The sequence below is a fragment of the Drosophila pseudoobscura genome, chromosome 3, assembly GCF_009870125.1.
Source record: "Drosophila pseudoobscura strain MV-25-SWS-2005 chromosome 3, UCI_Dpse_MV25, whole genome shotgun sequence".
Classification (NCBI taxonomy): Eukaryota; Metazoa; Arthropoda; class Insecta; order Diptera; family Drosophilidae; genus Drosophila; species Drosophila pseudoobscura.
The window spans coordinates 9,528,523-9,553,576 of NC_046680.1; the positions used below are offsets into that span (position 1 = coordinate 9,528,523).

At 50.4% G+C, this 25,054-nt stretch overlaps 4 protein-coding genes across 6 annotated transcripts; 1 reads left to right on the forward strand and 3 right to left on the reverse strand.

Moving 5' to 3' along the window:
• Nucleotides 1-4,513: 4,513 nt before the first annotated feature.
• LOC26532346 (uncharacterized) lies at nucleotides 4,514-5,679 on the reverse strand. Its single transcript, XM_033377375.1, has 3 exons — nucleotides 5,450-5,679; nucleotides 5,146-5,351; nucleotides 4,514-5,084 (listed from the first exon to the last, which is right to left on the reverse strand). The coding sequence occupies exons 1-3, from the start codon at nucleotides 5,526-5,528 to the stop codon at nucleotides 4,767-4,769; spliced, it is 603 nt and encodes a 200-aa protein (XP_033233266.1). The 5' UTR covers nucleotides 5,529-5,679; the 3' UTR covers nucleotides 4,514-4,766.
• A 420-nt stretch (nucleotides 5,680-6,099) lies between these two features.
• LOC4804049 (uncharacterized) lies at nucleotides 6,100-9,020 on the reverse strand. The gene is made up of 4 exons (XM_001360635.4): nucleotides 7,557-9,020; nucleotides 7,247-7,479; nucleotides 6,787-7,180; nucleotides 6,100-6,724 (listed from the first exon to the last, which is right to left on the reverse strand). Exons 1-4 carry the CDS (start codon nucleotides 9,018-9,020, stop codon nucleotides 6,215-6,217), a joined length of 2,601 nt encoding a protein of 866 aa, XP_001360672.2. The 3' UTR covers nucleotides 6,100-6,214.
• A 151-nt stretch (nucleotides 9,021-9,171) lies between these two features.
• Nucleotides 9,172-14,668, forward strand: Cap-G (Chromosome associated protein G). 2 transcript variants are annotated; one of them, XM_002138364.3, is made up of 7 exons: nucleotides 9,172-9,769; nucleotides 9,857-10,033; nucleotides 10,100-10,917; nucleotides 10,976-12,521; nucleotides 12,586-13,155; nucleotides 13,239-13,400; nucleotides 13,827-14,668. In XM_002138364.3, exons 1-7 carry the CDS (start codon nucleotides 9,509-9,511, stop codon nucleotides 14,373-14,375), a joined length of 4,083 nt encoding a protein of 1,360 aa, XP_002138400.2. In that variant the 5' UTR covers nucleotides 9,172-9,508; the 3' UTR covers nucleotides 14,376-14,668. The 2 variants fall into 2 exon arrangements, with proteins under 2 accessions (XP_002138400.2, XP_015039568.2); XM_015184082.2 differs by lacking the exons at nucleotides 13,239-13,400; nucleotides 13,827-14,668 and having other exon boundaries at nucleotides 9,173-9,769; nucleotides 12,586-12,749; nucleotides 12,814-12,972.
• Ack-like (activated Cdc42 kinase-like) lies at nucleotides 14,653-25,053 on the reverse strand. 2 transcript variants are annotated; one of them, XM_033377371.1, is made up of 8 exons: nucleotides 24,910-25,051; nucleotides 23,773-23,842; nucleotides 23,297-23,684; nucleotides 22,147-23,232; nucleotides 21,378-22,081; nucleotides 21,075-21,315; nucleotides 15,248-16,573; nucleotides 14,653-15,178 (listed from the first exon to the last, which is right to left on the reverse strand). In XM_033377371.1, the coding sequence occupies exons 1-8, from the start codon at nucleotides 24,911-24,913 to the stop codon at nucleotides 14,987-14,989; spliced, it is 4,011 nt and encodes a 1,336-aa protein (XP_033233262.1). In that variant the 5' UTR covers nucleotides 24,914-25,051; the 3' UTR covers nucleotides 14,653-14,986. The 2 variants fall into 2 exon arrangements, with proteins under 2 accessions (XP_033233262.1, XP_033233261.1); XM_033377370.1 differs by lacking the exons at nucleotides 14,653-15,178; nucleotides 15,248-16,573 and adding an exon at nucleotides 16,744-20,858 and having other exon boundaries at nucleotides 24,910-25,053.
• Nucleotide 25,054: the final 1 nt, after the last annotated feature.

Sequence of the window (25,054 nt, forward strand, 5' to 3'; positions counted from 1 at the left end):
AGAAGGAACGACGGAAAGATAGAAGGCAGGCCGGGCCCCCTGCCGTGCGGAGAAAGGTGAACGGGACCCAAGATTAATATGCAAATTCATGTACGGCATTAAACGTGAGCAGAGAAACATTTTGTGTGTGCCCGGCTGGCTGTGTGCACAAATTACGACGGCTACAGGAGGATGGGTTGGATGGATTGGATGGGTTGGGATGGAGGAAAAAAGTAAAGACACGAGAAAATCAATTTCCCAACACGAGCGAGGAGGTTCACACTCTAATTTGAGTTTAGTGCATTTCCGTGTCGTGCCAAAATGGCAAGAATTAAAGCCACAAGCTGTCAAGGAAAAAGGACTTAGCCAGACAGCGAGAAAGTTGGAGCTGTGACCAAGGTCTGCCACAGCGCTGGATGCTGGAAGGATGCGGGAGGCGGGACGCGGGATGCAGGATGGAGACGTACTGAAACCGAAATCCCATCAAATCTATCAAAATCGTTTACGCAAATCGGAGAAGCAGAGAACGCATTTAATGGGAGAGCTTTTCCCGAGCTGCCATCGCCACTATTCCCTTTCTTTCCCGTTCGGCTTCCTTCAACATCACTCATTCAGAGAGTGGCAAATCCAATAAGGGATGAGCTGGCAGCAGCTTGGTGAAAGTTTATTAAAAAAGGAAAACTCTTCGCACCCAAAGTGGCGCCAAACTGACAGCTTTGGGGCGCAACTTAGACTCCGACCCGTGTCCCGTGCCCCCTGCCCCCTGCCACAAACTCCTACGCTACAAGGCCCCAGGATGTCAGGCAGTCAGTCAATTGTAGTTTCCGTGGCTGTTGCTCAAAGTTTTAATTACACAGTCGTTGCCGTTGACTCCCAGGAGGAGCCAAAGGAGGTAGCAGTCTGAAGAGGGAGCAGGGAGAGGCCTGGTTGCCTGGGAAACAACTGTCTACAAGGCCACTAGCATTTTTGGGCTGCCAATGAAAGTAGGACTGGGACCAGAATCCAGTCCGAGTCCAAAATCGAGCATCTCTTGTCCTGGGTCCTGCCAGTGTCTGTTGATCCGTGCTCTCGACCCTGTTCACGGCTGGCTGTTGGTGTGGTCTATTTTGCATGTGCATCCTGTTTATTCAGCGACAAGGATTTATCACCGCGTGCACATACTGGAGACTGCGGTGAGGAAGGAGAAGAAAGAGAACAACCACGAAGGAAAGCGCACAATATTGCACTAATTATTTTTGGCAAATTTTCAAAGCCTATTATGAACGAAACCCTCTTGTTCTGTGTGCGTGGAAATTCTTTCAAAGTTTAGCCAGATGCCACATTAATTCTTAAATTTAAGCATTGTTCTATAAACGTTTAACCGCAGCTTTTTAGTGTCCTTTTTTGACTGGATGGCTTTTTTGACTGGAATCCTACGATTTTAAACCCAATTTTAAGTAGTTTATTTTCCATAAGACATTATTGGAACCTCCGAACATTGCCAACAGCCCGCATCCCAGTGAAGAGTCATTTGCCAGCCACTGGCGAGACGCTGCGACTCGAGTCGACTTTTTGTCTGCCAAATATGGGAGGGGCATGCAACGGGGGTATGTCAGTTTGCCGCGTGGATGATGGAGTGCGCCATTGTTGCATTTTAATTGAAATTTCTGTGTGAACTTGGCGCGACACCCGTGCAGCAGCAGCAGCAGCAGCAGCAACACTAACGAGAGCCCCGAATGATGGCAAAAAAGGAGCAAATAAAACAGTGTCGGGTGCAATCACAAGGCAAACAAGGACATGACAATGCCAAAGTGGCAATACATAAAAATGAATGAATAAAGCGGACAGCAAAATGAAAGAAATGGAAAACGGCAGTACTCGTAGTAATAGAGCAGAGTCAGCCGAATCTGTCACCGATTTTGCTCCAATTTTTGTAATTTTTGTAATATTAAGGAGTCTTTAATCAGACCATAGGAATTCCCATTCCCATTCCCCCTTCACCGCATAGTATGTTTAATGTGACCTCAGTTGCTGGCAATTAAAGGGTATTCAAAAGCTGTCTCTTTTTATGCAAATTGACATTCCCATCCGCCTTTGGGCCTTGGGTCGTGGGTCGTTGGTCGATGGTCGTGGCTCGTGAAATCCGTCGCATTTTTGCGGCTCAACGCAAATATAATAATAAATTTTGCATATTGCTGTTGCCATTATTTTTCATAAATGAAACTGTTGTCAATGGTTGGGATACAGACGCCTCTTTTTGTTGTCCATCGCGGATGCCGCTCTCTCCGTGGCTCTGCCCTTTGTTAGCGTCGTTTTTATGGCCATATCCTGTTTGACTTTTTGTCACCGTTTATTGTTTCCAGAACACCGCCCCCATCCACCTTTGAGGTGGGGTGACGGAGGATGAGACCGCTCGGCTCCCGTTGCGGTCACTTTATTGTTTGCCGGATACGTTCCGCCACATTTCGAAAAGTGCCCCCGAATGCGAAGGATGTCGGAGGACCAGGACGATGGAAACCACGTAATTTGCCGTCTGATGAAGATTTACGACATGGAAGCCGCAAAAATAAACGCCAAATACACGAAGGCCATATAAAGCAACAAAGCGCAAGGTTACTCAACCCACAGCAACCTCCCTCCATCCCAGAGCCACCACCCCAAACCCCTGTTGTCGGGGCCAGGCCATGATGGATGTGCATGGCTGGTCGGGTGAATGTGAACCCTATCCGACTTCTGGGCGGCCATTCTCCCGTTCTCCCCTCGGCCATTTATGTAAATTTGCTAAGAAAATTAAGCTCAAAATGAAGAGATTTGTCTCGGGTTTATTAGCCAAGATGTAGGAGCCTAGGAGCCGCGGCGAGGGAGTTCATCTAGGAGGCAGGCCAGGCATCCAAGCATCCAAGCATCCCGGCAACATTTTAGCCCCGTCCAAATGTGCCTCCAGGGGCAGGGCATATTCTGGTAAGTACCCAGCCAGCACATTCTATGCAATTCATGGGCGTTAACGAGGCGACTCTGTGTGTGTTGGCGCTCCCAAATTAGTGGGCGTGGCGTGGTGGTGCATGATGGTAGTCCGAAAAAGAAGAGTGAAACAAAAGCTCGCACACACATCCTACATGCCCCATGTGAGTATCTGTTTTTAATGGCAGCACTATTAGACGTGGAGGCTGCTCCATCCTGATTAGGTGGCAGCCAGGATAAGCCTGTTTCGGCCCCGCCATCTGCCTCTGCTTCTGCCTCTGCTTATGAGTACTCTTCCGATGCTCCGAATGCTTGTCCAATAAATAATTCATGTCTGCCCAGAAGAGCCCGCAAAGGAGTGTGTGGCTGTTCTCCATCTCCATCCGCCCCCCCTGCAGAGCCGGACACAAGGCTAATGCGGATGCAGACAGAGGAAGCTGTGTGTGGAAACGGAAACGTAATGCAATTCACGAAGCAAATGAATGGTTTAATGCATGCCTACAGGGGCATGGACCAGAAACAAACCAAAGGCAGGGCCAGGGCCTAGGAGTTGCTTACGAAAATGTGGGATAACACCTGCTGGGAAGGCCGAGGTGGGTAGGTCCTGGAATTTTGTGCGTAAGTACAATCTTAATGGGCAATTGTAATGCAAAATATTCCATTAACAATTTACCAGTGGATAAGCTAAAACAATAGACGAGGTTGCCTACATTCATTCAATTAGAGACTTTGGTTGCCATTCGATACAATAGCTCGCACTGCTACATGAATTATATATTTGCATGCCCCTTGCCGCCCAGTAAACATAATCATGTTTCAACAGGATATCTATCCTAGCTGTTACTCCGTGCGTCAGTCATTTAATTGTAGACCTAGCCTAAAGTAGATCGCTTCCTTATACCTAGAAATTGCAATGTACACCCTTTGATGACTTTGCGCGCTTTTATAATTTGTAGTCGGCATTTTCATTGCAGATATTCACATAAACTAATGTGTGGAAAAGAAAAAAGCGCGTAATTTCACAAAAATTTTTAATTCGTGTCGATGAAATTAATATACCGGAGGATATAGCGACTCAAGCTAGAAGTTTTCTATCATTTTTAATGTTTCTTCATCTTTACCCGTATTTTCTGATGGCTTTTTCCAATTTAAAATTTAAACAAGAAGTACGAAATTTGGTTTTAGCACTCATTGATTGCATAGCTTCTGTTGGACTAGATCATTCCTACCATCTTCTTCTCGTACTGCTCAAATATTGTACTGAGCTGAATGTTGTAATTCGCTTGGATTTGAAAAATGTATTATACAACAAATCAGTGGTCTCTGCCTGGGTCTACGGAAATGGATGATCAGCATTGAGTGGCTTATTGTAAGAGACCCTAAAGCCTCAGTATGAGTGCGTTTGGGTTCTGCCTGTTAGATGATCCGCGCTCAAGAGGCTGATCATGACGCTCTTCAAAAGGAATGTTTAACATAAATAATAGTTTTTTATGTCACTGCGTTAATATACGCGCTTTTGACTTTATACATATGTATATACATATATCAGAGTATGCATATGCATGGGTTCACTACAAAAAAAAACCACGAGATCTGAGGTGAGAACAGTGTGTCCATGAGCTCACACTGTAGTGACAAAATAATCATTTATTATCACACGGAAAGATCATGGATTGTACTATCTACATACATTCATAAAACGTATAGCATACGTTAGCTTACAGGATCCGAAATCTACTTGGCTAGGAAATTAAAGATAATAGTAGATTTGAGCAACATTGGGTTCGTTGAGTAAATTCATTGAGGTTGTACCGCGCAGATCTACGGGCTACGCTACACGCCCGGAACTAGTGCTGCTTGATGAGGACGTGACCGGAGTGCCTCTTGTACAGGACCAGCGATATGTTGATCAGAAAAGGAGCAGCTAGCCAGAACATACGCGTGCCAATGCCAGTGGCCTCGCGATGAAAGATGCCCGAGGCAGCACCGCGGCCCGTATTGCAGAAGGACTCCTCGCAACAGGAGGTGCAGGCGTAGAGCTTGGTCCGCTCCCCGATGATGATGCAGCCAGGCTCGCAGTTGGCGACACATCGGCGATCCAAGGACCACATCTTCGGAGAGCTCGTGGAGTTCTCTGTGCTGGTGGTATAGGAGAACCGCTTGACCTGAGGCAATAGACATGTAGTGTTGTCTGTTTAATGGCTCTCTTCTGGGACTGTCACTCACCATGCAGATGAACTCCTCGCCTTGGCACTTCTTAAACAGAGACGAATCATTGCGCACCGCCACGTCCACGCAGGACTCGCCATCGTCCATCGTGTGGCAGGCGTAGCACCAGAGCTTGTTCACCCGCTCGATGGCCGCCGCAGTGCGGTGGATGTGTCCCGTCAGGGAGGTGCTGGACCCAGACCCGGGTGAACTGGTGCCCGTGACTGTCCGGGAATGCAGGAATTTTAAAGATTATTGATTTTTCTCTTCTGCGGCTGCTTGTGAACAAGGTCACATCGCTCCAAGGAGCACACACACTCACCATTGTTGACGCAGGCCGTAAACACAATGGACGAGATGGTCAGGAGGAAGTAGGCGAGCGTGAGGAGCACTCGGCACATGGTGCAAGCCACCAGCTTCTATTTAATCTACGCTGGTGTTCCAAATGCTCCTCCAACAGTCGCTTGCATGTTTGTTGATATTTTATCGATATATCGATATGGGACCTTCTATTATAAGGATGTGCCATTTCATACATCAAACGTATCGCAGAAAACTAAATCCCAGGTTATTTGGCACATTATGAGCCAGCCAGTAGAGCAACGCTTTGCATGTGTTATATTTTGGGTACGATATTTTTTTCGACGATTAGATTACTAGAAATATCTAGACTGTAGGCAATTGCCTATATTCCAAGAAGGAAGAGTACCCAAATATTTCACAGCTCCCTCTCAAAATTCAATAAAAATGTTTGAATTTTTCCGATTTATCGATATTTTAAAATTGATATGTGCGATACGGCGATACTAAAATTAAAAAATTTAATATATCGATATACGATATTTTTTAAAATTTACAATCCCAGTCGCTTGCTTGTTATGTACATGTGTCGCCAGGACGAATGCCAGGCGAAGACGCAGTGGACGAGGACATGCGCAGTGAACTGTGGATAGGACTAGCTGAGACCAAAACTACTGATTCTTGGGCCCCTTTAATAAACTCGATTACAAGCCCATTCGATAAATGGTGCGACAGGAAATTTTGAAATGGAAGCTGGAAAAAAGATTAAGTACAAAAATCTCAGTGATCAATAGAGGCGCAGATACTGCAGTGCCTGGCGACTCTGCATCGGATACAGGTCGCCCACGTTGTACATGAGATCGACGACGTGGGTGGGGCGCAGCATGCGCCAGGGCATAAACTGGAGGGTCTTCTTGTCGCAGTGAACATCCTTGTCGATCTCCAGCGGCATCGGCACCTCGTTGTACAGCATCCGGCCGTCGACACTGCGCTCCAGGGTGCAGGGCAGGCCGATCTGATCGGCTAGGGCCTTGAAGAGAATGGCGCGCTCAAACTGGCAGCCACTGTGCACCACGCCCAGGGGTATGAAGTTAGTGTGGTAGACGTAGCGCAGTTCCTGAAGGTGGCATCGCACCGCGTGGCGGGAACACTCCTCCGTCGAGTTGAGGTCGAGGATCTTGAGGTTATCGTTCATCACATTGTGCACGACCTCGGCAATGATCTTGGTGCGCTTAGCCACGTTATCAAAATCGATGGCGCTGCGCACCTTTGGCGGATTCTCCACCAGGCCGTGCATCTGTGAGTCATCAGAAGGGACATGGTTAGCAGTTTGTTAAGGATAAGATGGAATAGACCCACCATTAGGGTTTGATTAAGCGTCTCCAGATATTTGGGTAGATGGGGATCGGCAGGACGCTTGCAGTAGCACCAAGTATGGTCACCGGCACCATCGGACATCGGAAGGCAGAACGACGGAACTCTCATCAGATCCGCCTCATCCGCCTCCAATCGGTCAAAATTGACCACTAGAACGGCCTCCAGAGGAGAGCAGTCGTTGCGTAGAATGTCCTGGAATGTGCGAAAGTCGTCAAACTTCTTTCTGGACACATAAAAGTCCTTGCCGGCAGTGATGTCGGTGAAGGTTAGGCAGTTTCTAATGCAGAACTTCATCGTGGGGCACTTAGAGAGGATGCTCTCGATTGCCGGTCCCCAGGTGGACACGCAGAAGGCGTGTTTCTGGAACAGCATCAGGCTAAGATCGGGATTGGGATAGAAATATGATAATGCAGGGGGGTGGGAGTAGTTGGGAGCCGCTTACACTTCCAGAATGCCGCGATCTATGTAGGCGTCGATGAATTCGCTAAAGCGCGTGGTCTGCAGAATGAAGTTGGTCACCGCCGTCTTGACCAGATTAGAGAGCGACTTCAGAGCCCGCTTGATGGAGGACACAATGTAGTTCTCAAGCAGCACCTCACGAACATCCTGCTCATCGACGATGGTGCACAGGCAACGGAAGATGTTGTTCACGAGAATGGAATGGGCATAGGAGCGCTGTGGAAGTGGGTGAAAAATGCGTTATAGATGCCAAGGCACCACAGAATGAGAGTGCTTCCTGAGACTGGCATTACCATCAGAAGTTGAGCAATCTGCTCGGTGAGCGGACGATGCTGGCCCAGGACTGTTCGGTACTCCTCGTTCTGGGCCAAACTCTCGACGATTACCAGCAGAGAGAGGATCAAATCAATGGAGAGATTAGGCAGGCCCTGCTGAATGGTGGTGGTCAGGACTCCTGGAATGTCCAAGTCCATCAGCTCTCCAGCCGTGTCACGATAGGCTCCGGTCAGGAGGCGATTGATAAACTCGGCTGCCTGCTCCCGGGTCTTGATGATCACCTCCGGGGACTGGAAAATGGACACTAGCTTCTGCAGAGCCCCCTCATCAAACTCGGTCACAATTCGACGCAGTGCGTCCGGATTATCAGCCATGCGGTTGAGCCCGAGGATCACGAAGGTGGCCGGTGCCGGGTCGTTCTCCATGAGGCAGCCGAGGAACATGTCCGTGATCTCGGCAGTGTGCATCCTCACCAGATACTGCACGTACTTCGCAGTTTCCGCGAAGATGGATATGATGGTGCAGCGCAGCTCAAGGGACAGGATATCGATTTGGTCCTTCAGGTGCTCGACAATAAGGTCGAAGAGGTTATGCTCGAAGAACAGCTTGGTCATCTTCTCCGACCGGAGAGCCGTGGCCAGCACCTCAATGATCTCGACCGCATCCGGTCCTTGCGGATCTTCGCAAAATGCTTTGACTAGCTGCTCCAGGACATGGAAGCAGCGATGCAGCGGCTCAAACGCACTCTGGTCGCCGGTGTCCACCAGGAGGGTCTTCAAGACTTTCAGGGCCGCAAGCCGAATCTCCTGGTATTTGCTGGTCACCTCGCAGATAATGCGATCGATGGGAAAGTCGGGAAGAGTGGTGAACTCCAACATCTCCTCTGCACTCTGGATCAGAAGGATCTTGTGAACGGCCTCGATGGAGTTATGAATGGTGTCGGGATTCTCGGAGGTGGCAATCACTGCCTTGAACTTCTGCAAGAGCTCCAAGTTCTCCACAATTCCCTGGGCCACTTTGGGATCGCGCAGGCACATGTTTAGCAGGTGCGAGAGATATTCTATGCAGAAATCGTCAGTTTCCTGCAGGTAGAAACTATAGGCCACCTCCAGGATGCCTTCAGTCGTCTCGGGCTCGAGCGTTTTCATGTCCGTGTTGTCCATTAAGGCGTTCATGAGGTACAAGGCAAAGCGTCGGATGATAACGTTCTCCGAATCAATGAAGATTTGCTTCTCCAGCAGCACTTCCAGCATTTTATGCTCCTTCAGCTCCAGTACATTCTCGTCCTGGCGCCGCGCAAAGTCCATTATGTGACTGAAGACAGTCAACAGGACGCATTCCTCCTTGGAGCTGAGCAGCAGCAGCGCCGTGTCCAAAGTCTTGACGAGGACATTAACCTCGGTGAATGACTTCTCCTCGGACTTTGTGCGGTCCGGGTAAATGGAGCGAGCTTCGTAAACTTTCTTCGTTACTTTAGACATTTTTGTTAAATATTTTGCTGCCGTGTTGTAACGGAATTTTTTTGTGTACTACATTTTTCTCACAGATCACTTTATTTATTTTTTTCATTTTTAAACAGTATCATTAGCAAGAAAACAAAAGTATCCCTACATCCCTAGCACCAGACAATAAATTAAAATAGCTATTTGTTGGTAATTTTTTTAAATTTACACGCGAATAGGTTGAAAAGAGGAATCAGAATAACGATGCGATATGTATCGATATATATGTAACATCCCTAGCATCAGTCTAAAATGCACTAATATTGCCGCACGCGTAGCGTTCTTTTTGAAATTAACAAGCGAATGGGGGTGAAAAAGAAGAATGAGCAACAACGCTGCGCTTGTTTGTGTTCCATCGTACACGCACGAAAATTTTACAAATTGTACAGTATAAAGTAATCTATTAAGTTAGTGACAGTGTGTTAGCAAATTAAATTGAAAAAAATAAAAGCAAAACAAATCACGAAATGCCCAAACCAAAGGCAAAAGCGAAGCCAAAATCCAAAGCGGCGACAGCGGCCGCATCAAAAAAGGAGGCGACCAAGAACAACAATGCCGTTTCGGCCGAAAAGGAAAACGAAATGGAGATCAGTGATCCGACCTCCGTTCCCATCCGGGAACAATGCAGAGGAGGCGCGGAATCCATGTACACAATAATGCGTCACGCGGAATTCAAGGAATCACTCCACAAGCGCTACGAAAAGGAGCTGCAGCAACTGTACTCAAGGGTAAGGAACAGCGTCACTTGGCTAGCCAGCTGGCTCAGCCGATTAGAACTCGTCGAATCCAACTGTGAATTATCAATTGCCTTGCAGATGGGCCACCAAGAGTTTCTGAACACATTCATCAATGTGCTGAAGACTGTACTCGAGGCGGAGGAGAGCAACGAGAACGGTAACAAGGCCCTGTCCTTTTGCGCGAAATTCGTGACCAGCTTCGAGTCGGAGAAGACGCACCCCATGATGACTGAAACATTCCACTGGCTGTTGACTGTAAGGGTCTACTGTACTTTACCATTGCATTTCAATTAAATGCGTTTGTTTGTTTGTTTTTCCCAGACATATTCCAGCAGCCCGTACGTTCGCTATCGGATTTGCTACTTTGTGAATCTGATACTTGAGAAATTGGGACCCAATGCGGCACTGGACGACACGCAGTGCGACGAGATTCTCGAGACTATGCTGGAGCGCGTGAAGGACGTGTCGGCCGGTGTGCGCAAGCAAGCAGTCCTGGCCATGCAGCGTCTCCAGATTCCGGACAATCCCGTCGATCCAGTTGTCTGCGCCTATCAGTTCCATCTGTCAGCGGATCCCTCGTCCAGCGTGCGCCAGTGCATTATCACCTGTATGGGCCGCAACTACATCACGGTGCCCTACATACTGCAGCGTCTGTGGGACGTGGACGAGAAGGTGCGCCGCCATACGTACGTCAACATGTGCAACTATCCAGTGCGCGCCTACAAGGTGGCGCAGCGCCTGACCCTACTGGAGCAAGGTCTGAACGATAGCTCGGCCAACGTTAAAAAGACGGTGGTAAACATCATGCTTAAGGCCTGGATCGAATCCTACCAACAGAACTATGTGGCTCTGATAGCGGCCCTCAAGCTGGACTCCAGCGAGGAGGAGCTGATGCGTTTCCGGAGTGTGACCAAGCAAATGTTGCGTGAAATCTTCGAGCAGACCGACAATCAGCAACTGATGGCACAACTGCCCCTCGGTGACGACTGTGAGCTGCATCGATGTGTACCGCTGGAATGTCTCAACGTGGAGCTGTTGCTCTATTGGCAGTGCCTCGCCGACTATCTGGAGAGCACGCAGGCGGACGAAAGCGACCAGGTGCTGCCCGAACTGAGTGTCTTCTGCACCTATGTGAACAAGTGAGTTGAATGAGACCCAAACGAAATCCAAACAGTAAGTGACTGCTATCCATTGCAGGTTCTGTGAGAGCCAGAAACCGGACATGGACAAGTTCGCCCAGATAGAGTTCCAGAACATGTTGCTCTCGCTGGTGGAAATCCTGGACTCGTACGACCTGGGCGACGAGATTGGGCGTAGCAATATGAAGACGTTGATCAAAAATCTATTGAAGGACTGTCTGCTAGACCACAAGATCGTCCGCGTGCTGGTGCGTTGCATGGAGAAGCTGATCCCCGACCTTAATGACCGGATGCAGTTCTTCATTGAGATTATCTACGAGACGTGTGACCTTAATACCAAGCAAAACGAGCTAGTGCACGATCGCAATCTGATCAGTAAGTTGCTGGACGACTTGGACACCCCCTCGAAGATGAAGATATCCTCATTGAAGGTGAAGATCTTAGAGCTGGAGGAACAGGAGGATAACTTTGGGCGCCAGAAGGAGTACATACAGGCGCAGTCCGTGAATGAGGAGAAGATGGCTGTCACAGAGGAGTACACGGAGCTGATCAAACCGCTGCTGGTGAAGCACGGCTTTCTGGACATGCCCGCCCGTCCGAAGCTCTCCAACAAGGAGCGTGTCCTGAAAGGCCTGTTTACCTCATACTATATGGTGGCCTCTCCGCATGTCCAGAAGCTCACTCCCAGCATATGTAAGCTGTACAAGGACTTCATTTGCCGCCATCTCCACTCCTCGGATGTGGATATCTTCGAATGGGCCATCAAATGCGGCAACGCCTACAGTATGTTCTATGAGGCATACACCAAGACGGTGTTCCAGGTTGTATACCAACAGTTCTACAAAAGCAAGGAGGTCCGTGTGTGCGAGACCTCTGTCAGCTGTCTTCTCGAGCTGATGGATCACTATGGCATCGACTATATCGACAAGTTGAGCCGGAAGATAGGTGCTGGGGGGCTGGGGTCTAAGACGTCCAATCGCCGCCAGCTCTATACCGTGCAGGATACATACGACGGGGAGGAGGATGGCGATCAGACAGTGCAGAACAGCGAGCATAGCGTCGACATCATTATGGCGATGGGCCGCTATATGGAAATGGTGGCCGACAAGGGCGTGAGCCTGGCCATAGTGCGAGGCCTTTGTCGCTTGGTCCTGCGCGGCCACATCGACGATCGGCCCGAGGTGCTCGAGCAGCTGCTCAAACGCTACTTCAATCCCAACGCAGAGCCAATCATCAGCCAGGTCCTGGGCATGTTCTTTGAGAACCTTGTCCGCCTCAAGAAGCAGGCGCTTCTGCAACCCTGCCTTTTGCCCACTCTGTGGACCGTCATGAACTGCAGCTTCGACTCGCCGCTGAACGCCGTTCAGCCCGATTACGTGGTCAAGTTCTTCATCGATTTGACGACTCAGGAAGCCAGCTCCCCGAAGAGCAACATACACAACAGGATCGCTCTGAGCTTCCTGCACTACATACAGAACTATTTCACCGAGCGCAGGGAAATGTGTCGCCTGCTGGCCAAAGAGCTCACCAATCTAACTGTTAACGTGCTCAACGGACTGGAAGTCAAGACTGAAATGTTGGAGATGGCAGACAAACTGATCACGGTGAGAACTTATTATGAATATCCATTGCGGAAGCGCTATATCATTCGTTTGGTTCGGTTTTCAGAGCGAACTAGAGCCGCGTGTGGTCAAGAACATTCAAGTCTTTAAGACGATGGTCGACGGTAGCTTTAATCCACCATCACGTGAGGCGCGAGACCTGTTGGACAGCGACGAGGAGTGCGACACTGCGACTGTGGCATCTGAAAATGTAGTGCAGTCAGAGCAGGTGTCAGTCCCAAATCCTGAAAAATCTGCGACCGAACAAACCCTGACAAATGCATCTGATCCACAGGCTGAAGCATCGGCAATAGCACCAACTGCAACGCAAGTTTCAGAGCCTATCTTAACCACTTTCGGCACTGAGAATCGAGTAGGACAACGTTTCCTGCGTCGCTCTCTATATAACTCGAGATGCTCCAGTGATAGTGCCACACTCGGGGAAACAGTGGAAACGGAGGCGGCTGAAACATCCAGAAGAAATCTCCGTCGGCCGCAGATGAAGCGACGTCTAGAGCTGGCATTGGCGAGGGCTTCCACGACACCGGAGAAGCAGCCGCAAGAGCAGGACGTCCATGAGAGTTCACACGAATCTGATAGAAATGAATCTCAACAAAGTCCTGCCCGGGCAGACACGGTATGTGTTGAACGGCCCAGGCCCTTTCTGGCAATTGTACATCTGGGAATAGTAAATACATAATTCGATTTCTCTCCTTATAGTCGGACACATCTGAGGTAATTGAGGCCTCGCCCACTTCCGAATCACCCAAAAACGCGACGGCACGCAATGCCAGCCACCTGCGCCTGCGCTCGTTGCGCACCAGATCCGCTGCCGTAACAGCATCCACCTCAACATCCTTCACTGCCCCCACAGCTAGCAAAGTGAGTACCTCGCGCCTGCGCCTGCGCCTGCAGCTCTAGGCACTGAAGCAGGGAGATACGCACCGCAAGACAATCAATGAGGTTACTCTTTACGAGAGTACACAATTTTTTAGTTTAAGCCGAAAACTGCAATCTATCAACAATGTTTATAAAACTGAAACCCAAACATGTTGTTTCCTTTAAATGCCGCACGCTGTTTCTTTGTATCATTACATCATTGTCTATAGACTGAAGAACCCCCCCCCCCCCCCCCACCTGTTCGATGGTAGATCCTTTGAAGCATCTCATATCGTCATCTAATATCTGATAGAACTAGCCAATTAGCATAATAATCCTATTTCACAATGGGTTCGACTGGCATTTTAATTTCGCTTAAGTTTGTTACAATTTTTTTGGTATTTTTTTTCCTTTCGTTTTGTTCTCAAGGTTCGCAAGGTCCTGCATCTTGAGACTCCGCTGCGTAATGGACGCAAGCGCGTCATAAGACGGACGCCTTCCGATCAAAGGAAATCCAGCCAGCGTTCCAGCAATTCGTTGGAGTCGCCCTCGAGAAAACAGCCCCGCGTCGATGAAAAGACGCCGAGGAGAGAGCTGGTGTCGCAGAACACAGGCAGCCCCACGGACAGCACGTCCTCGGTGAAAGAGAATCGAGTTCCAGTGGCAGTGATAGCCAGACCGCCAGAAACGCAGTCAGAGGCAGAGTCCGTATCGGAATCGGAGCCATCGACCTCTAGGCAATCATCGGCGATTTACTTGACTAAAACTCTGTCCTCAAGTACCCCCAGGGTGACAACACGCCGTGCGGCACAAAAGGAGAGGATTAGCAGCATGTGCATGACACGCAAAAGAATGTCCCTCGAAATGAATCTGAGCGGTGGAAAGCTGAAGATGTCCACGCCCAAGCGTATGACGCGAGTCGTAGTTCAGCCTGCCACTGAAGGCAGCGGCACTCGCAGCAGCAGCAGGCGGAAATAGCTAATCCAAGAATCATTTGCATTCTGTGCTTTTCGTTCCGTTTCCGGAACGGATTCGAGTTTTATGTGCATTGGTTTTGTGTATAATATGTGTAAATTAGATAGAAATATTAACAAATCGTTGAGTAATTTAAGCCAGATTAAGATTAACATTTTCCAGGTGAGCATGCAAGGGAACACGGAAGCTTGGAATCTTACAGCGTCATTATATCAACGCTCACGCAGTTCAGTCTCGAAAGGGGCGTCCACTGTAACCATTGTTAAATGTAAGAATAAAGTTGTCTTTATAAAAAAGTTTATAATTTATTGAATATATCCATAAAGAGGTGTGTATATTTATATAAATTTATATTGACGTGGGTCATGTTGATCTTCACGCAGGCTGCGCATGGATAAATAAGTACATGCTGAGATTCGATCGATACCTTACGAATCAGTAAAATAATGAAGGAGATGTTGTATCGATTGCGAGCAATGGTTGAGTTAGGATAGATCGTTCTTAACGCTACAAATGCTTAAAATACGAGTTGAATTGGCGACAAGGATTACGAGATTAAGGCCACGGCGATCGTTTAGAACAGGAAAGGACAGTAAAGGCTGGATGGGATGTGTCTATAGTTTAGGGCCATTCAGTTTGTGGGCCGTCGTGTGCAGATCCCATTCGTACTGCTGCAGGGCCTCGAAAGAGGCTTCCAGGCTGAGATTGGCCTCGCTGACCAGGTTCTGCAGCTTAATCAGCTTGATGGACTTGTGGACGTCCCAGTTGATGAACTCCAGGGCGCCCAGGCAACGGTTGGGCGTGCTCTGTAATGGATAATCGTAAGTGTGATTCAAATTGCATTTTCTGGCTACCAAAGTGACCATTCGACTCACATCCTTTCCCAGGACTTTCACCATTATCCTCACTTCGTCGGAGTCCACGCCCCGCTCGCATCCTTTCGGCTTCTTGTCGGAGAACTCCAGCAGATCCTCGCAGCTGACAGAGTTCGAGTCGGCCAGCCGTGCTACCGTGGCTGCAAAGTACTCGGCCTCGGTTTGGGGTTTGCTAGAGCCGCTTCCGCCTTGACTGCCAGAAGCGCCAGTATCGCCAATGGAGTTGCGACTCATGGCCAGATTGACGGAAGCTCTTACCTTCCTGAACAGAGCATTCCCTGCCAGCTCGTTGTCTGCACTGGAAGCGCGACGACTTGTTTCTAGGGCGACATCTGGTGACGCCTCCTGCTGCCTCTGCCCCTCCGACGACTCGAGTGCACTGGAGCTGGTCGCCTTCAATGGACCGCTCTCAATGTCCAGGTTACGCAGCTCGTCGTCGTTAACATAGAGGCCGGTGCGACCGGAGATCTGGGTGGCCTCGAACTCTGTATCCTTGCCCTTGTAATGCTCTTTTTGAATGGAAAAGTTATAGAAGCCATCGGTGACATCGGGCGACTGCAGGGCGCTCTCCTTGCCGGAGTCAGCCTCCAGAATGGACTCGAACTGCAGCGATGCCGTGTCCGTCAGACCAGCTGCATCGGCCGGCAGCAGCTTGTCCAGGTTCTGGTAGGTGTGAGCCGGCTCGCTGCCCACGGCCGGCATGTTCTCGTATTCCCTTTCCGAGGGGCGCACCTGGCGCCTCAAGCTGCATGGTCGGACGGCGGCCACCACCTCGATGGACGTGCCTGGCTGCGAATGCTGGTGCTGGCCCGAGGCCTGGGCACTCCTGCCTGGCTCTTCGCCTGACTCTCCAAAGTCAGCCAGCTTGCTGAGCGTCCGCTGCAGGCCGTTGGCCGGAATGATCAGGGGATACTTTCGCACGTGCCTCTTGGTGCTGGTCTTCACCTGCTTCTTGCCCTCGCGCGGCGGCAGGGGAATGGGATTCGGACTCGGATTGGCTGCCTGCGCTGTCTCCGCTGCCTCTGGGAACTTGTAGGTGCTGTGACTCATGTAGCTGGGACTCTCGCAGGCGTCCAGCGAGTTCGAGTTCTCATCGTTGTGCCTGCCCAGCGTGGCGGTGGCCAGCTCCATTTTGCGCACTCGCTGGGCTGCTCCGCGCGTAGGCAGGGTCATGGGTCGTGCGGCCTGGTGCAGACTCTGCAGGTCGAACTCGTCGGTGTCCATGTGCCGCAGCAGGGTAGCCGCCGGACTGGGTCCGATGTCCAGCATTCCCTTGCGCTCGATCAGGCTGTTGTAGGCCTCCAGTCCCTCCTTGCCAATGAGCGCCTGTGTTTGCGCGGCGGGGGGGGGAGAATCGAATTCAATAAAAAAGTATACAAAATAATTTAAATGATAAACGAAAAAGGAATGGATGGTATAGTAGAGTACAGTTAGAGCTTTAGAGGTGGTCTGGGTGTGGCTGTTCTAATCGACCCTCGGAAGTGCGACCCCCCGCATTGAATTTCACATTTAGTTTTCGTTTATTGAATCCCTTTAAATATGCACAACGTTTTTCTTTGTTTTTGATTACCAATTAACTTGTTTGGTTCTTGGAATCCAAACAAACTCAAACTCTTTGTTTTCGATCGTTTTTTTAGTTAGGTTTCGTTTCGTTTTTGGGGTTTGGGGTTGAGGTTTGGGGATTCCGGTTCTTGTATAATATTATAATACTCGAGTATATTTTGGGGTTGAAACGCTTTAAACGCATAGTTTAGAATATCATTTATGTCATATAGTATATAAGTGTATACATATATAGTATAGTTTAGGTTGATTTAGATTTAGATTTAGAGTTAGATTTAAGTAGGTGTATATATAATCTGTATATGTATATATCTCGTATAATATCGATTTGAGTTAATCCATAAATGCATAGAATGCGAAAATCTTGTAATAAGTATAATCCATATAATATACGAGTAGGTTCTTTGTGAGGTTATCAAAAATTTTGGACATTTATATCCATTCCCATGCATTTGAAGTTAATTTTTTGTTCGTTTTCTTTTTGAGGGGTTTTCTTTTTTGATTTTTTGGTTTTTTTGTTTTTATTTAGTAAGTTTAGTAGGCAAATAATTCCACGTCTCATACGATATTCTAGGGCTTTCGCGCTTTTGGTTTAGTTTGTAGTTTAAAGTCAGCTTTAAATGCTTCTATTTTGTGTTAGGTTTTTGGGGGTTCCGCTTCTCTTTTGGTTTCATAGAAATGCAAGCTTCAGGATATGGCACATAATATGGCTTTCGCGAGTAGTAGTACCTCTTGGTGTGGACAATTTTCTGTTCTGTTCTGTTGTCGTTTTGTTTTGTTTTTCTATATTTCTGACGATTGCCAAAGGGTATGTGTCTGTGTTGTGTGTATCTTCCTATGTCTGTGTGTTAGAGGTCTGCAAGAATGGGGACCTTTCGATGAGTGCACAGATTCGAATGCACTCTTTTGGACTTTTGTTCTGAGTGTAGCCCCGCAGATCTCTAGTGTGTGTGGGTGTGTGTGTGTGTGTAAGTCTGACTTATAGTTATCTCTCAAAAAGGTTCGAAAACAATTGAAGAACCCATTGGTAATTGGTAAATGGTAATACCCTGTTGTCTAGTAGGAGGTCTCTCTACCTCTGTGAGTATATTTTCCAGTGTGTACCTCGCTTTGCCTTGTAATACTGTTTCCGTCAACCAAAAGCTTTTGGGGTTTACAAAAAAAATATCTCTTTCAGTTTCCGTTTTCCTATTCGATTTGCAAGCCAAGCCTTTTCGTTACTCTCTGTTTCGCAATATTGGTTTTTGGTTTAGTTATTCTCTATTTCCTGTTTCTTCGAAATATTGGGTGAAGTGATTCGGTGCATTGATGAAAGCGATCTATTGATCTGATGATCTATGACAGCGGTGGGCAGGATTTTTGCTATCGAAACTCGAGCCGAAGATCAGTCTGCCTCGTCATTCACACGAAATGTGCGTTGTTTTTATATATTTGGCCATTCGCTTGTGTGGGAGCGATGGGAGGAGCACGACATGACCACCGCTGATGTATGATGTATGATGATGCGGTGGATAATACAACGGATGGATAATGGTTAATGAAATGGAATGGAAGCCTGTATGTAGGTATGCTGCTAGTTCTGCTGCTCTGCACATTATTATCTGTTTTGAGAGGTCTTGCGGTGTTTTCCTGTAAGGCACACTCTACTCTCATTCATATCGATTCAAAAAATTCAAATTCCAAAAAATATACGTATTTATCGCTGTAAATATTTCTTCAATTTACTTTCCGCTCTACTTCCGGACCGCTCCACGAATCAACCGACCGCCCATCCTTCATATCCTTCTTTAGCACCCACTCACCCACACTCACTCAATCACACACACTCAGCACACTCAACACACTGACACTAATACTGACACATACACGATACCCTCCCCTCCCTGGGCCTTGGCTCCCGGGATCCATCTATTCCATTCCATGTTATCGATCGATCCTATAGAACTGAACCCTAATCGGACAGAACATTGCCAAACAGTAAATTGAGAACATATTTCAGCATTTTCCTTAGTTATGGAGCCGGGCTGGGCGGAATCCGTGGTGCATTGAGCTCCGACTCCCGACGAAATTGAAACTCGTCGCCGCTCTCTGTGCTCGAGGAAGAGGAGCTATCGCTGGATCCTGCTCCCCTTCGGCCGGCTCCCACCGAGTTTATAAGCGGTACCGTCGCATGCAGCTTCTGCTTCTGTGGCTGCGACTGTTGCTGCTGCTGCCCCTGCCTCCAGTGCATCTCGTGCTGCTTCACTGACGAAGCGTGAATCTTCTCTGGCCAATGGAATTCAGTGGGCCGCTGGTGCTTCGGATTCGGCTTTCCAGTCGCCCCAGGCGTCAGCAGAGAGCCCATCGATAGCTGTCGCTGCTTGAGTTCCTCCGGTGAGCTTCCCAAAAAATTGGTTGATGTGGGACTCTTGCCAGTGAGCCTGCTAATGTCGAACTCATGGAGGGCAGCTCCCCCACTCATGGGTCGCTGTAGGGTGACTCCTCCCGCGGATCCGGTGCCGGTGCCGGTAGGTCTGTAGGTGGCATGCACGGCCGACGAGGCTGCCGAGGAGGAGCCCGATCCCGATCCCGGTCCCAAATCCGTTCCGTTTGGCGCGCACATGGGCTTCTGATAGGCCATTAGATAGCCTGGAAGCCCGCTGCAGTAATTGTTGCCCGGACCACGTCCACCAAAGTCGTAGATCCTCTCTTCGTACTGGAACTGCTCATAGCCGCCGCCGCCATGGCCGTGTGCGGACCCGCCCCGGTGGAAGCTGCGTCGCTGTCCTCCAAAGTTGTAGTGGGGCGCAGACTTGATGCTCGAGTTGGAGCCGTAGATCTGACGCGGCGATATGATGGCGTCCCGCTCGTCGTGACAGGCAGACTGCACCTGGCGGATGAGAGCCGCCCGTCGACGTCTGCTCATCGAAGTATTCGAACCGCCCACCACTCTGGCGCGTATGTCGCACTCGGAGCGGGCCAGACTGGGCTTGGTGTCCTCCTCCTCCTCGCCGCTGGAGGAGCTGGAGTACAGGGTCATGGGGTTGTAGCTGAGCCGCCGCATGGTCCGGGCCCGGATGGAGCGCGGCTTGTAGGAAGCCGTGCGACGCGGCAGGGGAGCAGAGGGCTGTTGCTGTTGCGGCTGCTCTGGTCTGCTGACCTGTCGCTGCATGACGACCCTCTGTGGCGGCTCAGAGAGCACAGGGGAGATGGGGTGGAAACTCTCGTTGAAGGAGGTCGAGCGCTGGCGGTAGTTCTTGGAGGCCATGTAGACGGAGTTGCTGCTGCCCAGGCCTGAGCCCGTGCCCGACTTGATGGGCGAGGCAGAGGCCAGCATTTGCTTTGTGGCGCCGTTTCCAAATCGCTCGTAGCCACCCAGTTCGTCCTTGAGGCTTGGATAGCCACCACTGGTCATGATCACGGGCGGGGCACTGAAGAGGACCTCGGTCTTGATGGGAAAGTAGCTCTCCTGTGGACTGTAGCTGGACTTCTGGCTGCTGCGACGTGACAACGAAATGTTGGTGTCCCGCGAGGCAAAGCCCGTGTCCGGAGTGCTCGAACGCTTGTCCTCCATCAGCTTGGGCTCCGGCCCGCCCGCCGCAGCGGCGGCACTAATCTGAGCCTGGTTGTGCATGTACTGGAGATGCTTGTCCAGGTGGCTGGTGGCCGCATTGAAGTCGAACATGGTCTGGACCCCGTTGCTGTAGCTGTAGACGGCCGACTTGAGGCTGCCGGTGGCACTGCTGATGCCATCGTCCAGGCTGATCAGCTGCGGCAGCTGCTGATCGTTGAGGATCGTGTCGTTCGAGTCGCTCTTGTCCAGCTCCGTGTAGGTGTGCATAAAGTCCAGATTGAGCGCCTTCAGGGTGTTCTCAATGTCCATGATGTTGTCGGTGATGCTCTTCGGCTGCTGCCGATCCTCTGGAGCTCCCTCCAGGGAGCTGTCCAGGTTGAGGGGACGGCTCAGTATCTCCCGCGACTTTTCGAACAGAAAGTCGGAGCTCTCCTTATCAAAGATGGGCACGCGCAGATCAGCGCCGTTCTTGATCTCGCTCAGCGAGCGGAAGCGCTGCGCGATGGGGCGATGGAGGAGCAAACGAAACAACCAAAAGAAAATGCCAAACGAAAACAGGGAAATGAACAGGGGACAACGATCGTGAGCAGGAGGAGTAGGAGCAGGAGAGCAAAGAGAAAGAGCAAAGTGTAGACGAAAACTCGTGGATTAGAATCTCCAGACCAAGATATCGACTGCTAGCAAACTCGTGGGACCCAAGCTGCGCCTCACCTGTATGTCCGGAATGCTCTGCAGCTCCTCGGTGAAGTTCTTCTTCTTGGAGAAGGGCGAGGCACTGCCGGCATGGGTGGGCGTATGCCCAGATCCGCCGGCCGAGCCGCCGCCGGCGCCCCCAAAGCTCTGCGCTTTGTCGCCGCTGCTGTTGTTGCTCAAATGCGGGAATCGGAAGCTAAACTTGCGCTTGGGGCTGTGGGTGGCCGGGGCCTGGTCCGAGACCAGGTCAATCATCGACCTGAAACACAAGGAAAGACAGAAATGTGGACCCTCTTAGGCTGAGGCTGACTACCCGCTCACCTGGCGCTTATCTCGTTGGCTATTTCGATGGCATGGTTGAGCATCTTTTCGTCCTTGACAGATATGGGCTTTACAGTCCCCGAGGTCTTCTTTTTGGACAGGAGGCCGTGGCCATGGCCATGCTTGTTGCCATTGGAATCGCCCGGCTTCTGGCCCAGCTTCACCGACAGCTCAGCAAACTCGTTCTTGCTGTTCACCTGCTCGAATCCCGGCGACTTGGGCTGGCCCCCAGAGGCTCCACTTATCGACCCGAACATCGAGTTGATTTCGTCCAGCAGCGAGGGCCCAAAGTCCAGCTTATCAGCGACCATCTCATCGTCTGATATCTCGTGATACTCGTGCGGATCATCCTGCAGGACATTGCGGGAGCCCCCCCTCGACAGCATGTTGTTGTTCTGCTGCTGCTGGAGGGCGAACACCAGCTGCTCGTCTTCCACTTTGTTGAGGAAGAAGGGATTGGTGGAGCCGCTGGCGGCAAAATCAAACGAGCTCTGGCCGTTGGTGGCGATCAGCTTGGGCGTGTGCTCGGCGGAGGGAATGAATGTGGGATTCAAGCTGTTGGTGCCGGCCCCCTCGGGGAAGTAGCCACTGGCCGTCTGCAGCGAGTCGGGGCTCGTGGGCGTGGGTGGCAGCAGCAGTGGCGTCTGTTCAATATCCTCCGACGGCTTGTACGGTGTGACTATCTGCTTGGGCACATGATTGTACTGCGAAATGTGTGGAAACATAAAGAGATAAGCCGTGGATGAGACGGAAGAACATCTCTGCTTACATTTTGAGAGCTTCCCAGGAAGGCAATGTCGCCGAAGGTGGCTCCATCGATGCCCACATGTCCGGTGTGCTTGAAATCGTTCTGCGGCTTTGAAATCATCTCCGTGCGCAGCTTGCGCTTGCTGATGCGATGGTCGCTCGCCCGGCTGAACGAGTCGCGATTGGAGCTGGAGGGCAGGCCCTCGAGGAAAGCCACCGTGTTCGAGGGGTTGAAGTAGCCGGTCTTGCCGGTGGTAAGCACTCCCTTCCAGAAGGGTGAGCCCGTATTGCGGTCCAGGACGCTGATGATGTCGCCCTGGCGGTACATCAGGTGATCCTTCTTCGGCTCCGTGCAGTTGACGACCGCCTTGAGCTGCTCGGGCTTCATGTCCGGCAGCTGGTCGTAGATCTCCCCGAACTTGGGTCGCTTGGCCGCGTCGTCCTGCCAGCACTTCATCATCAAAGTGTAGTACTCACTGGGGCAGCAGTCGGGCTGCTCCAGGCGCTGAAAGTTGGGGGCATCGATGGCCTCCAGTATCTGGAGTCCGGTTAGGGCGGCCCAGGGCTGGAACCCGTACGAGAACATCTCCCACAGACAGACGCCGTAGGCCCACACATCGGAGGCGTTGGTGAAGCGCAAGTAGTTAATGCACTCGGGAGCACACCAGGCAATCGGCAGCTTTAGGTTCACATTGAAGTTGGTCTTGTAGTAGTCCTTGCCAACACCCAAAGCCCGCGACAGCCCGAAGTCTGAGATCTTCACCTTGTCCTTGCTGAATACCAGAATGTTCCTTGCGGCGAGGTCCCTGTGTATGAGGCGCTTCTGTTCGAGGTAACGCATTCCATTGCATATCTGCAGGGCAAACTCGCAGAGCGTCGGAATCGTGAGGAAACTGACGCGAAGCCCAGAGTCCTTGAGGCACTCGAGCAGGGAGCGCAGGTGCGCCAATTCAGTGACCAGCATGAGCGAATCTGTGGCCAGGACCACACCGTACAGCCGCACAATGTTCTCGTGCTCGATGGAATGCATGATGGCCGCCTCCTTCAGAAACTCCATGGGATTCGACTGCATCCGCTCGCGACAGAGGCACTTGATGGCCACTTGGATCTGCGGAGGGGAACAATCAATGTATCATCGTTTGCGGTGCTACTCACTGCCCACTGCTACTCACCCTTTCGCTGCCATTTGTCCAGACGCCCTGCTGCACAATGCCAAACTCCCCGGTGCCCAGCTGCTTGTTGACGCTGATCGAGTCGGCCGGTATTATGTGCTTGTTGTTGGGCACCTTGCTGGGCGATGTGGAACCGTTCTTGGTCGCCTGCGACGCAGCTGGACTTCCATCGGGGGACACTTGGGCCGACCCGGCCCCATCCTCCCGTCTCACCATCGTGGTGGGGGTCTGCAGCAGACGCTTGATCTTGCTGAGATAACTGTGGGGAAAGTGCTTCTCGTAGTATTTGCGGAGTCTTCGGATTTCCGGCCTCGAGAGGCCAATGAAACGCAGATCCTCATCCGCTGCATATTTAAATTGAGCCGCGTTCGTTATTTTCAATTCATTTCTGAGGGAAGAGAAGGGGTGGATGTGGTGGAGTAGGAAGAGGAGGATGAGTTTTGGGGGGAACCACATTCAATTTCTGGGTCACTCACTTGACGGCATTGTAGTACTGTTGCAGTTCGGACTCTGTGAGGAATTCGTATAAATCAATTTGTGGATACTCTGGAAACGGAACAGAACAGAGCGGAGCGGAAAATTTAGTTTAAAAATAAACACATTAAATTCTCAAGTCCATAATCTGGCACTAGCCCGCACGCAGGAGCGCAGCGAAATGCCCCTGAGATCAGGGCCTTATCTTTGATGTTTTTATTGCTCCGCGGAGGGAGAGGATGTGGCAATAAATAAGCACTTTAACGATGGTACCCATCCATCCATCCAAAGCAAATCCGGCCCTGGTCGGGACAGCGACAGCGACAGCAACAGCACACCAACGCCAACGCACTTCCCCAGTGATTTCGTTTGCTCCAGGGGCGCCCTCTCCAGAATGTAAAAATCTCATTTAGCTTGGAGCTCTTTTCCCACTCCCTCCTTTCCCACGTACACACTCCCACACTCACACACACACACAAACACAAACTCGCACACCAGCCCTCTCCCATGCGTGAGCACATTGACACAGAATTCTGATTGCCTTGCTGCCCTGCCTGCTGCACCCGCATTTGTCATCCGCCACGCATCGCCTTGCCGCTGTCACCTTTTGTTTGCTGCAAGAGAGCGCCCCCCACCCACCAACTCACTCACTCACCGCTGCATACTGCATGCAAGGGAAGCAGCGCAAGCAACAAATGTATGTACACAGCAGCAGAATTGCTGTTCTCTGCTGTGTGGGGCTGATAATAGCCGTCAGGTCAACGTCAACCCCCTCGTCGGTGGACCGGGATTTGCGATTTGAGTCATCGGCGGATGCCAGGCGCTGCGACGACATTCATTCAACGGTGAAATTGTGATTTCCCTTTCAATGTTGCACATTATCTGGAGCCGCCCCCATTCAGGATGGAGGCCTTTCCCGCAGGATTACGCTTGTCCTTGAATATGCAAAATAAAATCGATCGGCCAATACACACAAAACACACAGCACACCAACACAAATGCACAACTGCGTAGCAGGGAAAATAATGTTTTAGCTGCATTTCGATTGATATTTTTCAATACACCCATTAAAAATCACTTTGGTGTTGACAATAAGATCACTTTTCACAATTGATTTGCATTTTTTCTGTCAAACTTACCCATTTTAATCCGTGCGCGTCTGCATTGTTTTTTGTTTTTTTGCTGCAATTAGTGAGACCAAAGACGAAAGCGGCAAAAATACCGAATGCTTGGCTGGGCCAGTGTTGGAATATTCTTGAGACTGCAGTAGTGAGTGAGACCGCA

Bases quoted from the DNA above. Each gene is read 5' to 3' on its own strand.
- Ack-like (XM_033377370.1), bottom strand. The intron at 23,685-23,772 runs GTGAGTGACCCA...CTCTTCCCTCAG, and splicing joins CAGTACTACAATGCCGTCAA to AAATGAATTGAAAATAACGA. The intron at 23,233-23,296 runs GTGAGTAGCAGT...TCCCCTCCGCAG, and splicing joins GGACAAATGGCAGCGAAAGG to ATCCAAGTGGCCATCAAGTG.
- LOC4804049 (XM_001360635.4), bottom strand. From the start codon at position 9,020: ATGTCTAAAGTAACGAAGAAAGTTTACGAAGCTCGCTCCATTTACCCG. The intron at 7,181-7,246 runs GTAAGCGGCTCC...TCCCGATCTTAG, and splicing joins GATCGCGGCATTCTGGAAGT to CCTGATGCTGTTCCAGAAAC. The intron at 6,725-6,786 runs GTGGGTCTATTC...GATGACTCACAG, and splicing joins CGCTTAATCAAACCCTAATG to ATGCACGGCCTGGTGGAGAA.
- LOC26532346 (XM_033377375.1), bottom strand. From the start codon at position 5,528: ATGTGCCGAGTGCTCCTCACGCTCGCCTACTTCCTCCTGACCATCTCG. The intron at 5,352-5,449 runs GTGAGTGTGTGT...ATTCCCGGACAG, and splicing joins TACGGCCTGCGTCAACAATG to TCACGGGCACCAGTTCACCC. The intron at 5,085-5,145 runs GTGAGTGACAGT...CTATTGCCTCAG, and splicing joins GCGAGGAGTTCATCTGCATG to GTCAAGCGGTTCTCCTATAC.
- Cap-G (XM_002138364.3), top strand. From the start codon at position 9,509: ATGCCCAAACCAAAGGCAAAAGCGAAGCCAAAATCCAAAGCGGCGACA. The intron at 10,918-10,975 runs GTGAGTTGAATG...TATCCATTGCAG, and splicing joins TTCTGCACCTATGTGAACAA to GTTCTGTGAGAGCCAGAAAC. The intron at 13,401-13,826 runs GTGAGTACCTCG...TTTGTTCTCAAG, and splicing joins CTGCCCCCACAGCTAGCAAA to GTTCGCAAGGTCCTGCATCT.